The 13624-nt window shown below is 51.2% G+C and overlaps 2 protein-coding genes and 1 non-coding gene across 4 annotated transcripts; all 3 read right to left on the bottom strand.

Moving 5' to 3' along the window:
* Positions 1–157: 157 nt before the first annotated feature.
* Positions 158–5240, bottom strand: Pnpla2 (patatin-like phospholipase domain containing 2). Its single transcript, NM_001108509.2, has 9 exons — positions 4935–5240; positions 2929–3161; positions 2780–2845; positions 2217–2426; positions 1967–2027; positions 1723–1866; positions 1508–1640; positions 1197–1319; positions 158–1112 (listed from the first exon to the last, which is right to left on the bottom strand). The coding sequence occupies exons 1-9, from the start codon at positions 5119–5121 to the stop codon at positions 833–835; spliced, it is 1437 nt and encodes a 478-aa protein (NP_001101979.2). The 5' UTR covers positions 5122–5240; the 3' UTR covers positions 158–832.
* Positions 5241–9326: 4086 nt separating this feature from the next.
* Positions 9327–11921, bottom strand: Rplp2 (ribosomal protein lateral stalk subunit P2). 2 transcript variants are annotated; one of them, NM_001030021.1, is made up of 5 exons: positions 11556–11598; positions 11230–11353; positions 10504–10552; positions 9559–9657; positions 9327–9439 (listed from the first exon to the last, which is right to left on the bottom strand). In NM_001030021.1, the coding sequence occupies exons 2-5, from the start codon at positions 11350–11352 to the stop codon at positions 9363–9365; spliced, it is 348 nt and encodes a 115-aa protein (NP_001025192.1). In that variant the 5' UTR covers position 11353; positions 11556–11598; the 3' UTR covers positions 9327–9362. The 2 variants fall into 2 exon arrangements, with proteins under 2 accessions (NP_001025192.1, XP_038937273.1); XM_039081345.2 differs by having other exon boundaries at positions 9333–9436; positions 11556–11921.
* Positions 10342–10475, bottom strand: Snora52 (small nucleolar RNA, H/ACA box 52). Its single transcript, XR_005500144.1, has one exon. It is a non-coding gene; the product is annotated as a small nucleolar RNA SNORA52 (small nucleolar RNA).
* Positions 11922–13624: the final 1703 nt, after the last annotated feature.

Genomic DNA, 13624 nt, shown 5'->3' with positions numbered 1-13624 from the left:
CCCTTTACAGGGATCCAGCCCTGAAGTCAACTCCACACCCTCACTCACTGTGTCACCGGATGTGTGGGTGACACCTTTCGTAAACAATTTCCCCCTGGTGCTTGAGATGGAATCCGGACCTGGTGCATATTAGACAGCTGCTCAACTACAGAGCGACTCGAGCCCAACGTTTTAGTTTTTATTAATACTAAGGGTCTCAAACTCCCAAACTGACCCTTAAACGCTGCCCAAGAGGCAGTCAGCAAGCCTGGGGAAAACAGAGCGGCTTACACACATCCTTGCCAGAGGGCTGACCATAGGAGAGGGTCCCCAGCTGCCAGGACTTAGAGAACCCTGTGAAGCCCAACTGTCAGATACTGAGACACAGGTCCTCGGTCCACTGGGAGAAAGTGTCTGCTGCCCAAGTCAGAGGCAAGAGTGACATGCAGAAGTGAGGACGGCCGAGGCTAAGCTGTGGCTTTTATTATATCTGCTTTGGCAATAATAAATAATTCTTCATGTACTCTGCAAGGAAACTTGAAAAACAGGGAGAAGCAGCAGATGTGGAGTTCTTAAGACTGACCCTGCACTGAAAAGGTGAACGGTAAGGCACAGGTGAGGGGGAGGGTTACTCCTCATCCCTCCCCACCAGGAGTAGCATTGTGAGTGGCTGGTGAAAGGTTTCCCATCAAAAACCCACTTGCAGCTGTGCAGGGTCCTGTGTCCTCATTCCACAGCATGTAAGGGGGGAGAGCCAGGGGACAGAGGTCTTATTCCACCCCAGGGCTCCTCTGAGTGGGGCAGGACACCTTGGAGCTTGGCTGGTAGCCGGGTGAGCCGAGAATGATGGTTCTCAGCAAGGTGGGAGGCCAGATGGATCCTGTGGGGTGGCAGGATCTGTGGCGGTGGGGCTGGCAGGTGCGCGCATGCGCAAGGCATCAGGCGGGAAGGCCACATTGGTGCAGAAGAGACCCAGCAGTAGCTGACGCTGGCATTCTTCCCACTTGGCCAGCGCGTCCCCCAGTGAGAGGTTGTTTCGTACCCAGTTGGGCAGTGCCTCACTGTAGGTGGCGCAAGACAGTGGCACAGACGGCAGAGACTGGGCACGCCGCAGCTCCACCTGCTCAGACAGTCTGCGGGGAGGGGTGGGAGGCTTAATGGAGATCTGCGATTCCAAGACCCAGGACCCAGGTGGGCAGGTGGTCAGGGCAGCTCACCTGGAAGGTAGATGGTCACCCAATTTCCTCTTGGCCCTCATCACCAGATACTGGCAGATGCTACCTGTCTGCTCCTTCATCCACCGGATATCCTCAGGGACATCAGGCAGCCACTCCAACAAACTGACAAGGGAGCACCAAGAGCAGAGCGTCAGAAACAACAGGTTGGGATCCGATGTTCACTTGCAGGATACTGAAGACCTATTCTCCCCAAATCTCCCACGTAGCTCACTGCTCATGGATGAGTCTAGACCTTTGCCCCTGACGTATATGTTGATGTGTCCTCCCCAGACTCCGTCTCCCATCCTCACCGGATGGTGAAGGACACTGCGCTCTCCAGTGGCAGAGTATAGGGTACCATCATGGCAGTGGCCAGGCGCACTGGCAGCATGTTGGAAAGGGTGGTCATCAGGTCTTTCGGTTCCACACAGGCCTCCAGCAGGGCTGTGGATAAGAAGGTAGTGGTCAATTAGGGAAGTGGAGGCCTCCTAGGCCTCCAAACCAAGCTTCTCTCCCCATGGCACACCCTCGTTGAGTCTGGCAGGCAGGTGCTCTAGAATCCGATCCTCCCCTCCAGTCCTCTCCTCAGTCACGGCAGCTTCCTCTGCATCCTCTTCCTGGGGGACAACCGGGGGCAGTGCCAGCAAAGGGTTGGGTTGGTTCAGTAGGCCTAGGGTGGGGTGGGGTGACAGAGAGATTGCCATTAGAGTGTATGGCCAGCAGGGGGCACTGCAGACCCAGCTTCTCCCACCCCAGGGCCGCCCACACACCATTCCTCCTAAGGAATCGAAGTCCATCTCGGTAGCCCTGTTTGCACATCTCTCGGAGAACCTGTGGCAGAGGTGTAAATCAGCGAGAATGGTGCGGCTGAGGTACTGCGGTAGAGTCCCTGCAACACCCACTTCCACCAACAACCTGTCCTGGCTTGGAACACATCCAACAGCCCCAGCGCTGTGGGCTCAGAAGTCCCAAGGAGTTCTCTCCCCTGGTGCTTAGTCAGGACTAGCTGTGCGGGCTCACCATGGGCTCTGGCGGGAAGAGAGCCTTCGAGAGGCGGTAGAGATTGCGCAGGTTGAATTGGATGCTGGTGTTGGTGATACGAAGTTCGTGGATGTTGGTGGAGCTGTCTTGTGGGCAGATGTCACTCTCGCCTGAGAATGGGGACACTGTGATGGTATTCTTCAGCTCATAAAGTGGCAAGTTGTCTGAAATGCCGCCATCCACATAGCGCTTTGCAAGAACACACATTCATAGTCACACACTGAGGGGCCTGCAGGGTATTCTGGCAGACCTATTCAGTTCCATTTGAGCCTTTGGCCCACTAGGCATGGGCCACTGGGGACTCAGCAAATGGCCAGACAGATGGAGTTGGAATGGGCACCAGCCAGAAGAAGTGGGAGTCTCCCCAAGACTGCCCTGGATTTTGAGTCATGGGACGTAGCAACACAACAAACAGGCAGTGAGGAACTGAAGGGGGAGAGAGAGGTGCCCCAGTGCCTTTCCCCTCCACCCGGTTTCCCTACAGCTCAGAGACAGTAGATGATGCTTGTCATTCCAGGACAGGGCCAAGCAGTGGTACTTACCACCCCTTGAAGGGTAGGAGGAATGAGGCCACAGTACACAGGGATAAAAGTGCTGCAAACATTGGCCTGAAGAACAAGACACAGGGTCGTAGACAAGGCTCTGCCTTGAGTTACTCCCATACCCCCAACACAGTTTCTCCAGTGCCTACCTGGATAAGCTCATCCTTGGAGCTAAAGTGCGATATGATGACATTCTCTCCATCCGAAACTCGAGTCAGGGAGATGCCCAGGCGTCCGCTGGCACGCGTGTGGCAATCAGCAGGCAGGGTCTTCAGTAGACAACCACGGATGGTCTTTACCAGGTTGAAGGAGGGGTGCAGGGGACCCAGGAACCGCTTCCGAGCCTCCTTGGACACCTCAATAATGTTGGCACCCGCTTCGCCTGGAATAGTAGGGCCAGGATCAGGGACAACATTCCCAGCTTAGTAACCATCCTTCCTCCAGGACGCCACACCCAGGATACACTCAGATGTGTTACATTCCATTGACCCTGAAGACACCTATGCCCACACTGGGGACTGGCTCACAGTTGGGACTTTGCCACTTAAGTAGAAGGCAGGCCACCACCCTGGAGATGGCATACAGCAGGAGCTGGCCAACTGGGACTAAAACCTGCCCTATGCCTGGTATTTCCCAACAGCCTGTTGCCATGAGTCACTGAGCCTAACATGGTATGGCACGTGGCCTAGAGTGGGGAAGACAGAGGGTCAACTCTGACCTACTTCAACCTTCACCTACTTGGCCAGATATAAGTGGGTGGGCAGACCCACCAAGCCCAGTTCAGCCAAAGAGACACAAGCTCAAGAACATTGAGCTAAAGTGGTGGGCCCACTCCTTAGGAAGACATTGTCTGACTTCAGCCAAAAGCAAACACTCTAATACTTAGGACGCCCTGGGTGCTGACCCAGAACAATAGTACAGTAGCCAGGGAGAGGAGAATCTAAGGGTTTTTTTTTTTTTTCCTCCTGAGGACCCATATACCCTCCTCGAAGATGCTCTCCTTGGCAGGCATATAGACCAAGGGTTTACAGCTGACACTAGGCAAACTGTCATGGCTCTAACTGCCCAAAATCACCTGTGCAAAGTATTGGTAGTGAATAGTTCTGTGAGAGTGGCATCCCTAACCCATGCTCAACTCAGGTACAGTCTTCATGTATATCCTGAGACCAGCTATAGACCCACTATACCCACTCCTCTGAGAGCCTCTCTGAGAGCCAGTGGGCAAGATCACAGGGTGAACTCCAGGTACCAAGAACTTGAACTGTGTTCCTTCTCCTCTTCCCTCCTCAGGGCAAAGGTGATAGGAAAGAGACAGCAGAAAACTCTAGACAAACTCCTGCTGAGCAGGATGCCCTTGTCACCTTGGCTGACCTATGGGACGGGGGATGGGCAGCAGTTCCCAGGACTCTTGAGGAAGAACGTTGTGTGCTGTAAACAACAACCCACGTGGTAGCCGGAAGTGTGAGATCCAGCCCCCCTTCCCATCTCTGTACTGCTGAAACCCTTCAAAGCACATAAGTATGAACACCCGGTGAAGTGGGTCAGCTGGCTACAGCTGGGAAGTCAGGCTGTCAATCCACCAAGACAGAGGAAGCCCTGATTCCAGCTGCGTTCAGAGGACCCCTTTAGGAACCATGCCACGGTGTCCAAATGCCCATTTGAGGTACCCTTGTACTAGGCCCCAGAGCCACAGCAGTTTGTAGCGGCCAGAGCCTCGGGACACAGTGACCGCTGGCAGCCAATTCCGAGAGACCAATGCCCCTCCTCTCTCTCGCTCATGGCCCCGCCCACGATTTACTTTCTCTTTCCAATAACAGTCTAGTAGCACCTGCTGGTCCCCAACCTTTGTGCCCCTTAAGGCGGGCTACATGGGCATCAGAGAGAATGCCAGGAGCCCAGAGCGCGCCAGGCCCCACCCCAGTGCCTGGACACTCTTAGAACAAAAACAAACTAGAACCTGCCCCGGATCGGGGGTCAGAACTGGACTTTCGGTCATAGTTCCGGGATACAGGCAGAGATGCCCCTTTCTACCGCTCCTACTGCACTAGCTGCTGGATCAGCTTCCCTACGCCGGCTGGGCGTGGGACGCTAGAGCATCCACCGGCCCGCGCGGTCTCCACCACACCCTGCCCAACTTCCGCGCAGTCCGGCTCACCCAGGCAGGCCCCAGTGACCAGCGCTGTGGCGGTAAGCGCCCCTGCCGAGGCTCCGTAGATGTGAGTGGCGTTGGCCACCAGGAAGGGCGCGTGCTCACGGAGGCAGGAGGCCACTCCAATGTGGTAGACCCCGAGGAAGCCGCAGCCAGCGAACGAGATGTTCCACTTGGTCTCCCTTGGGAACATCGTGATTAGACGTCCTGCGGGCAGTGGGTCCCGCAGTCTTGATAACCTGGGGTCCCCGCCGGCGGAGGCGGAGACGCTGTGCCGGGAGGCAGAGGAGGAGGTGTTTTAGTGCGGGGTGAGGGCGGGGCCTGGTCGGCAGGGGGCAAGGCCTGGGCGCGCGACCCAACTGGATCAAGCAGGGAACGGCCGCGCCCCCGAGGCCCCGCCCCTTCGCGACACCTGCTGGGCAAAGCCATCTGAGAGATCTGGAGGGGGATTCTCAGGCTTTGGCTTCTCATTTTCGACTCCACGGTTCCTTCAACCTCACAACTTAGGCAGCCCGAGCGCATGGAGAAGTGCAAGTTTTGTACAGATCTGGGCACCGGGAGTTTGTGAGCAGGCGCCTCCTCCTTCTCCAGAGATACCTGCCAGGACACAGAGGAGCTGGATAGAACATGGGCGAAATCGCAGTGATAGGTACCCCCATGGGCCTGAAAACCTGAGTCACTCAGACTAAAGCCCCCAAAACCAACAGGCCAAACAGACTGACACCAGCAAATACTGTCATAGACTCTAGTCCTGCTCTACCATTATAGGGTACCCTCCGTACCCTAGCTGCTCGCTTGGGTTTTAGCTGTCTGATCCTGGCTCCTCCGATTGTAGGGTCTACTTGGTCTCAGACAAAAGCCTCACCCCAACTAATTGTTCCAGGAAGTGGTGTGTTCACCTTTTCCCCTGATTGTTCCCTTAGCTGAGGGACAAGCTAAAACCTAGCCCTCATCTTACCCCACCCCAAACAAGATTGGGGTTGTGGATGACAGTGCCTTTTCGCCCAGAAATTCTCACTCCCAGCTCAGCTCTAGACCTGTCACAACAGAAGTACAACTGCATTGCCAACAATACAACCTGAAGATCTCAGAGCCAGTGCCTTTTATTCAGGTGACCCACATCCTTGACGTACACCACAAAGAATTTCAAGACCAGCAAGAATGAAATTAGTTTACTAAACATACAAAAGAGAGGCACTTAAGAGGCAAGTGCAGGCTTAAGTCCCTCAGCAGTAGCCATATAGGTAGCTTGGAGGGGTTTTTAAGCTGGTTAATCTAAAAATAAACTAATTTTTGATCTGCTGTAAACTATGGACTTCAGTCCTAAGTTCAAAACCTGCCTCCACCTCACAAATGCTGGAATTAGAGGCCCCTAGCTTAATAGCCTTTTAAAGCTACGCCATGCAGGCTTGAAGCTGAAGGAAGTGTGTTGAAAATAACACACTCAAATGCTTGAATTACCCTAGATGCCTAGAACAAATGAAACTCAAGACGGATGATCAAAATGTGAATGCTTCACTCCTTCTTTAAAAGGGGAACAAGAATACCCTTGGCAGGGAATAGAGAGGCAAAGATTAAAACATACACAGAAGGAACACCCATTCAGAGCCTGCCCCACATGTGGCCCATACATATACAGCCATCCAATTAGACAAGATGGATGAAGCAAAGAAGTGCAGACCGACAGGAGCCGGATGTAGATCTCTCCTGAGAGACACAGCCAGAATACAGCAAATACAGAGGCGAATGCCAGCAGCAAACCACTGAACTGAGAATAGGACCCCCGTTGAAGGAATCAGAGAAAGAACTGGAAGAGCTTGAAGGGGCTTGAGACCCCATATGTACAACAATGCCAAGCAACCAGAGCTTCCAGGGACTAAGCCACTACCTAAAGACTATACATGGACTGACCCTGGACTCTGACCCCATAGGTAGCAAGGAATATCCTAGTAAGAGCACCAGTGGAATGGGAAGCCCTGGGTCCTGCTAAGACTGAACCCCCAGTGAACTAGATTGTTGGGGGGAGGGCGGCAATGGGGGGAGGATGGGGAGGGGAACACCCATAAAGAAGGGGAGGGGGAGGGATTAGGGGTATGTTTGCCCGGAAACCGGGAAAGGGAATAACACTCGAAATGTATATAAGAAATACTCAAGTTAATAAAAAAAAAGAAAAGAAAAGAAAATAACACACTCAAGGGGATCCTTACACGTCATGAGATTGAAACACAGTTTGGTTTATTGGCCATTTTGTTTGTGAAGTTTTCTCAGAAAATGGAGTACAGTTCTTTGGCAGGTGGTCTGGTCAGTTATGTTGAAAACCCTTGGATGTCAGCCACCAAGAGAAGGAAGTGTGCATCAGCAGAGCAAGAGCTGGGTGAATGGTTGCCAGGGCTGGTTTTTAAAATCTCTCTAGTGGTCTCAAGGACAAGGACTAAACTGGGAACGAAGGAAGCAAACATGGTGGAGCTAGTAGATGTAGAGAAACAAGTGAAGGCCACAGGCCCAACCAAGCAGTCCTGGAGACTTTTCTCTAAAGTCACGATGACCCATCCTATAATGACCACTTCACACCCAACATAGGTGCACGAATAGGTGAGGTCAACAGTGTCCCAACCCACTGTACAGTCAAAAGGTAGGGTACTTCTGGGCCTACTGAGTCGAGAGCTATGGCAACCAGATAGACAGAGCATCCAAGGAGGGTGAGCAGTCTCTGTGGCCCTGGCTGTCCTGAACTCTAAGATTTTACAGCTTCTACCATCCACATGGACAACACACAGCTTACTTCTACTTATGAGCAACTGAGTGCACGTGCAGGGGCCCAAAAGAGGCCAACTCCCTGGAGCTAGAGGGCTTTAACCACCAAGCCACCCAATACCCAGTATAGATATTGTAAACAGAGGCCAGGTCCTCTGCTACAGTCAACAGCACTTTTAGCCACTAAGTCATCTCTTTAGTCCCTGATTTAAAATTAAAAAAAAAAATAAGTGTGTGCATGCAGGTACCTAAAACTCAAGGGGTGCATGCCCCCTAGATTTCGTGTTATAGGTATTTGAGTCACCTGACTTAGATGTTGGGATCTTAACTTCAGTCTGCTGATTAGAACTCACAATTTCCAGAATCTGACTTTTTAGTTGTGGGGAGATTCTGGGGTTTGAACCCAGGGTATCCTAGGCAAAGCACTCCGTGCTACCTCAGTACAGAACTTGCCCTTTTTCACTCACCTGTCTCCACCTGCAGAGTCCTGGGATTAAAGGTGTGAGCTGCCATTGCCTGGCTCAGAATTTTGATTTTAAAGGTCCTTCATGCTAGGTAAACTTGTTTTTGTGCTGCCTTGGACCACACATGGAATTTGAGACCAAATGTTCTCAAGGTGAGGTGTATATTGGTAGTCCTGATTAATATGACCATGAGTTTAGGGTAATGGTATGGTGGAAACAAACCCGCAGTAAGCCCATGGCTTATCATGGTGGTCAGAAGCTGCTAAGAACTTAAGGTCCTCCCCACTATTTTGTTCCAGTAATGGGCCTGAAGGACAGTGCTGCCCTGGCTCAGAGGGACCTCTGCTCTCATTTCCACAGAGGGTAAGGCTGTTTGGGTACACACCCTTCAGGCCCCTGGGAGATGCTGGCGCCAAGAACAGGGCTGCTCTTTCTCAGAATCTTGAGGCTGGATAACTCCCATGAACCTTAGCTCCTCCCTTCCTTCAGGGTACAGACTAGAATTGAGACCCTGAAACCCTCCACCCCAGCCCCATTTTTTTTGTTCTTTTTTTCGGAGCTGGGGACCGAACCCAGGGCCTTGTGCTTCCTAGGCAAGCGCTCTACCACTGAGCTAAATCCCCAACCCCCCAGCCCCATTTTTACCTGCTCCCTTATAGCTCACCTCAAGGATTAGTTGTGTCTTTTCTACATCCACCACCCTTCCTGGCTCCATGCTCGCCACAGGAAGCATCTCCTCCAACCTCTTAAAATAAGCCATCTGTCTCCCTAAGACTGACAGACCCTCAACGCTGCAGTCTCACCAGGTCCATATAGCAGCCTGTATGCCTTGGAAGTTCATAGCCAGCAGATGACAAAGTATGAACAATGCAGAGAACTGGCCAGAAGGTAGCTAGAACACTCTGAAAAGTTATGATACCTTGACACAATCCTTATAGGGAAACTTAAGTAGCAGTTCAATCCAGGGTCACGGTTTTTTCCACACCCGTTTTCCAAGAATGTTTAATGAAAGCTACAAAGATCCATCTCAGGGTCTGACAGTTCTCTAAAGCCAAGGCCCTAAGTAAATGGACCTTGGGATCCTCTTCCTCCCCATTAACCCAACATACTTCCACACTCTGCGTGGAGCCTAGGCTGAAGACACAGTATGTTAAACGTTGACAAAGTGCTTAAAGGCCACTCAAAATACATAAAAAGGCTTTATTGGCAGGGGAACTTAATCAAACAGGCCAAATCCCATGTCGTCATCCGACTCCTCAGACTCCTCTTTCTTCTCATCTTTCTTCTCCTCTGCTGTGGAGGAACACCATAGTAAGCATCCAGATTTTCCCAGGAGCCCCGGCCAACAATAAAACAAACTCTGAGCACCAACCCCCCTTTGATCACCACCCACTCATCAGACCTCTATTTACCTGCAGCGGGGGCAGAACCAGCAGCAGGAGCTGCAGAGCCAGGGGCAGCAGAAACAGCCACAGCCCCACCAGCAGGCACACTGGCCAGCTTGCCAACACCTATGTTAAAATAGAAAGAACATGAGACCAGACAGAACAGAGACCCAGCCAGAAAGGCTGTTCTGTAAGGGTAGACTCACCAACCCAAGGAACACCACTGCCACCTGCTTTCACTCTAAAACACAATGCAACTTTGCACACACTTAGGAACACCATTAATACTGTTTAAGACTTGTTTTCCGGGCTGGAGAGATGGCTCAGTGGTTAAGAGCACTGACTGCTCTTCCAGAGGTCCTGAGTTCAATTCCCAGCAACCATATGGTGGCTTACAACCATCTATGATGAGATCTGATGCCCTCTTCTCGTGTGTCTGAAGATGGAGACAGTGTACTTATATAAAATCTTAAAAAAATAAAAAAAAGGAAAACCCACAAACTTTTAGTTAACTAAAAATCAACTAAAAATCAAGAGAACGTGTTTACCATGAGTGTGACCCAATGCCCAAAGCTCTTTTGGGGTGAGGTTCACAGACTAGGTCAGTTGCTGAGCTGGTTTTGCTTCTCGTGTGCAGTTAACTGTTCAGATTGCAAATAAGACGTAGTCTGGTGGTACCAGAAATCTGTATGCCTAATAAAAGTTAAGAAAGAGCCTGCACCAATTTTTAGCGCCCCCAGTCCCTGCTCACAGAAAAGGCTTTCACATCCTGGTAGGAGCAATCAACAAATGACCCCATTGCCAGCTCCAGCGTGTTCAGAAGCGCTGCCGGCACAAGCACACAAAAAGGCCTCGCACAACTCTGGCAGGGTTTCTAGGATGCTCTGGTCCACAAGCGAAGCCTGGCAGATCACGGGCTGACCAGCAGGGATTAGGATGGACCACAAACATGTTCACTTCCCAGGAACTCACCCTGAGCGATGACATCCTCAATATTCTTTCCATTCAGCTCACTGATGACCTGGAATAGACAACCACAACCAGCAGTCAGTAATGCAAGACAGACAGACACGGGAAGGTGTCCTACTTGTACCCTACCCCAGTAACTAGCCGTGAGACAGTACTGGGTCTTCTCAACAAAGATGTTGGCAGTGGCAAGTTTTAGGTACTAAAATTCTAAGATTCTGTGAAGACCTGTTCTTTTCCAGGTAAGATCACACTGTACAGCTCGGACTCACCATATCTTAAGAGTTTGACTCCCAGCACTTACATTTATCAGCTAACCCTAACTATAGATCCAGGGAGACCAGATGTTTCTCACTTGTGGGCGTAAATCCTTTACTGCCAAGTTAGTTTCAAAAAGGAAAAAGTTAAGGAAACTAGTTTACACAGTGCGTTCCAGGTTAGTCAGAGCTACACAGTAAAACCTGATCTCAAAAGTCCCACAAGCGAGTTGTATTAAACTTCTACAAAAGCACGATGAGCAGGACTTTGTCATGCCCGGATTTCTTTGACTGCACAAGGTCCTCAAAAGGATTAAAGAGAAAACTATGACTAAGACGGGTGTAGGCCTCCTCCTTCCACCCTTTTCAACAGGTCCTATACATTTTCTCTAAGGGTAAAATCCGGACCTAACATTTTAAGGACCGCTACTAGTAGACATTTGGATCCAGTGGGTCCTAGTGAGCAGCAAGCTACCTTGTTGAGTCGTTCATCGTCCGCCTCGATGCCCACGCTGTCTAGTATTTTCTTGATGTCTTTGGCGCTGGGATTGGAGTTGCCCCCGAGGGCGGCCAGCAGATAAGAGGCAACGTAGCGCATGCTGAATGGGACAGAGAGAAGGAAGGTACGGTGGTGAGGTTTCCCTAGAGGCCTTCTGCTTCCCACTCCTTGTTAACCAGCAAGTGAGACCATGTGAGGCACCAGGCCTCCGATCACGGAAAATATGCAACCCTCGGCTCCCGGCCGCGGTCCATCCCTCAGTCCCAACCACTATCTGCGCCCCAGCCGGCCAGGGTACTCACTCGGTTGCGGTGGACAGACCTCACGCGTGCGACCTCGGCGGCGTCCGGCGGCGAAAGGAAGATGCTGACGCAGTGGGCGGGGGTAAACCGCTACCCAGAAGTCTCCGGGACGCGCAAGGCGCCGCGGAGGGGCGCCTCCCATTGACGATAAGGGTGCGCCGGAAGCAAGAAATTTGCCTTGTCCCCGGTCATGTGTTTCCCACAACAAAAACAAGAGTTTTTTCAAGTGCCAAGTGCTCCTGTAACATAGGCGAGAGTCTCCCGAAATCCATGGGGACACGGGCGAAATTTTCAATCCCCTTTTTCGCCTCACGTTCCCAGCATGCCACACGGCTCCACAGCTCCCAACGTGCAATGCGGAGGCCCCGCCCAGGTCGTATTGAGGCGAACTACAAGTCCCAAGATGCATCACTGTAACACCTTAATACCGGAAGTACCCTCCCTTCTACCCTTTTCTCGTTGCACGTGGGCTGGGTCGGTAGCTAGGAGTTCAAATTGTGGTTCTGCAAAATATTCACAGAAGGAAATACAGAGACAACGTTTGGAGCAGAGAATGAGAAAAAGGTCATCCAGAGACGGCCCCATCCAGGGATCCATCCCATATACTGTCACCGAACCCAGACAATATTGTGGATGCCAAGAAGTGCATGCTGATAGGAGCCTGATATAGTTGTCTCCTGAGAGGCCCTGCTAGAGCCTGAGAAATATAGTCAGATGTTCTAACCAACTATTGGACTGAAAATGGGGTCCCTAATGGAGGAGTTAGAAAAAGGACTGAAGGAACTGAAGGGGTTTTCAACCCCATAGGAAGAATACCAACCAACCAGAGCTCCCAGAGACTAAACCACTAATCAAAGAGTACGCATGGAGCAGCTCATGGCTTCAGCCACATACCTAGCAGAGGATGGCCTTATCGGGCATCAATGAGAGGAGAGGCCCTTGGCCCTGTGAAGGCTCAATGCCGCCCACCCTCAAACCCCACCCCCCTTGTAGGGGAATGCCAGGGTGAGGAGATGGGAGGGAGTGGGTGGGGGAACACTCTCATAGAGGTAGGGAGTAGGGGGGAAGGGATAGGATTCCAGAGGGGAAATCGGGAAAGGGGATAACATTTGAAACATAAGTAAAGAAAATATCCAATTTTAAAAAAAATTGTGGGGGCTGGGGATTTAGCTCAGTGGTAGAGCGCTTACCTAGGAAGCGCAAGGCCCTGGGTTCGGTCCCCAGCTCCGAAAAAAAAAAAAAAAAAAAAAAAAATTGTGGTTCTGTGGATCATTTCCTATTCTTGGGCACCAGAGGTCCTAAATTGGGCTGGAGCTAATGGCTCCCAAGTTCGTCTGAGGCCTAGTGACTGCGGCCATATCTAGAAATGCCCCCCCCCCCCTTTTTGAGACAGGTTTCTCTACATACCCTTGGCTGTCCTGGACCTGTATTTAGACTCTGCATCTGGAGTGTTGGGATTAAAAACTTAGTGGCTGGAGAGATAGCTCAGGGGTTAATAGCTATGATAGTTAAGAGCTCTGCTCTTCCAGAGGTCCTGAGTTTACTTACCAGCAGCCACATGTCACAACCACCTATAATGGGATTTGATTCCCTCTTTTGGTGTGTATCAAGACAGAACAACCGGGTTGGGGATTTAGCTCAGTGGTAGAGCGCTTGCCTAGCAAGCGCAAGGCCCTGGGTTCGGTCCCCAGCTCCGAAAGAAAGAAAAGAAAAAAAAAAAAAAAAAAGACAGAACAACAGAACATTCATATAAATAAAGAAGTTTAAAAAAAAATAAGTAAAACTTTGCTTTGTCGGGAGGTGATGTCACAGGCCTTTAATTCTAGTCCTTGGGAGGCAGAGGCAGGTGAATCTCTTACTTAAGGACAGCCTGGTCTATAGGTAACCAAGGCTACACAGAGAGACACTGTCTCAATAAAACAACAAAGTGTACCTCTACACCAGATCCATCTTTCCCTCCTGCTCCCTCCATTTGGCTCCACAGAGAAACCCTGTCTTGAAACAACAAAAAAAAGTGTGTGTCTACACCAGACTCCGGAGACTCTCTGTCCCCCTCCCACTTTCACTCC

This window comes from Rattus norvegicus, chromosome 1 (assembly GCF_036323735.1).
Source record: "Rattus norvegicus strain BN/NHsdMcwi chromosome 1, GRCr8, whole genome shotgun sequence".
NCBI classification, from domain to species: domain Eukaryota; kingdom Metazoa; phylum Chordata; class Mammalia; order Rodentia; family Muridae; genus Rattus; species Rattus norvegicus.
This window is presented reverse-complemented; position numbering and strand designations above follow the sequence as displayed.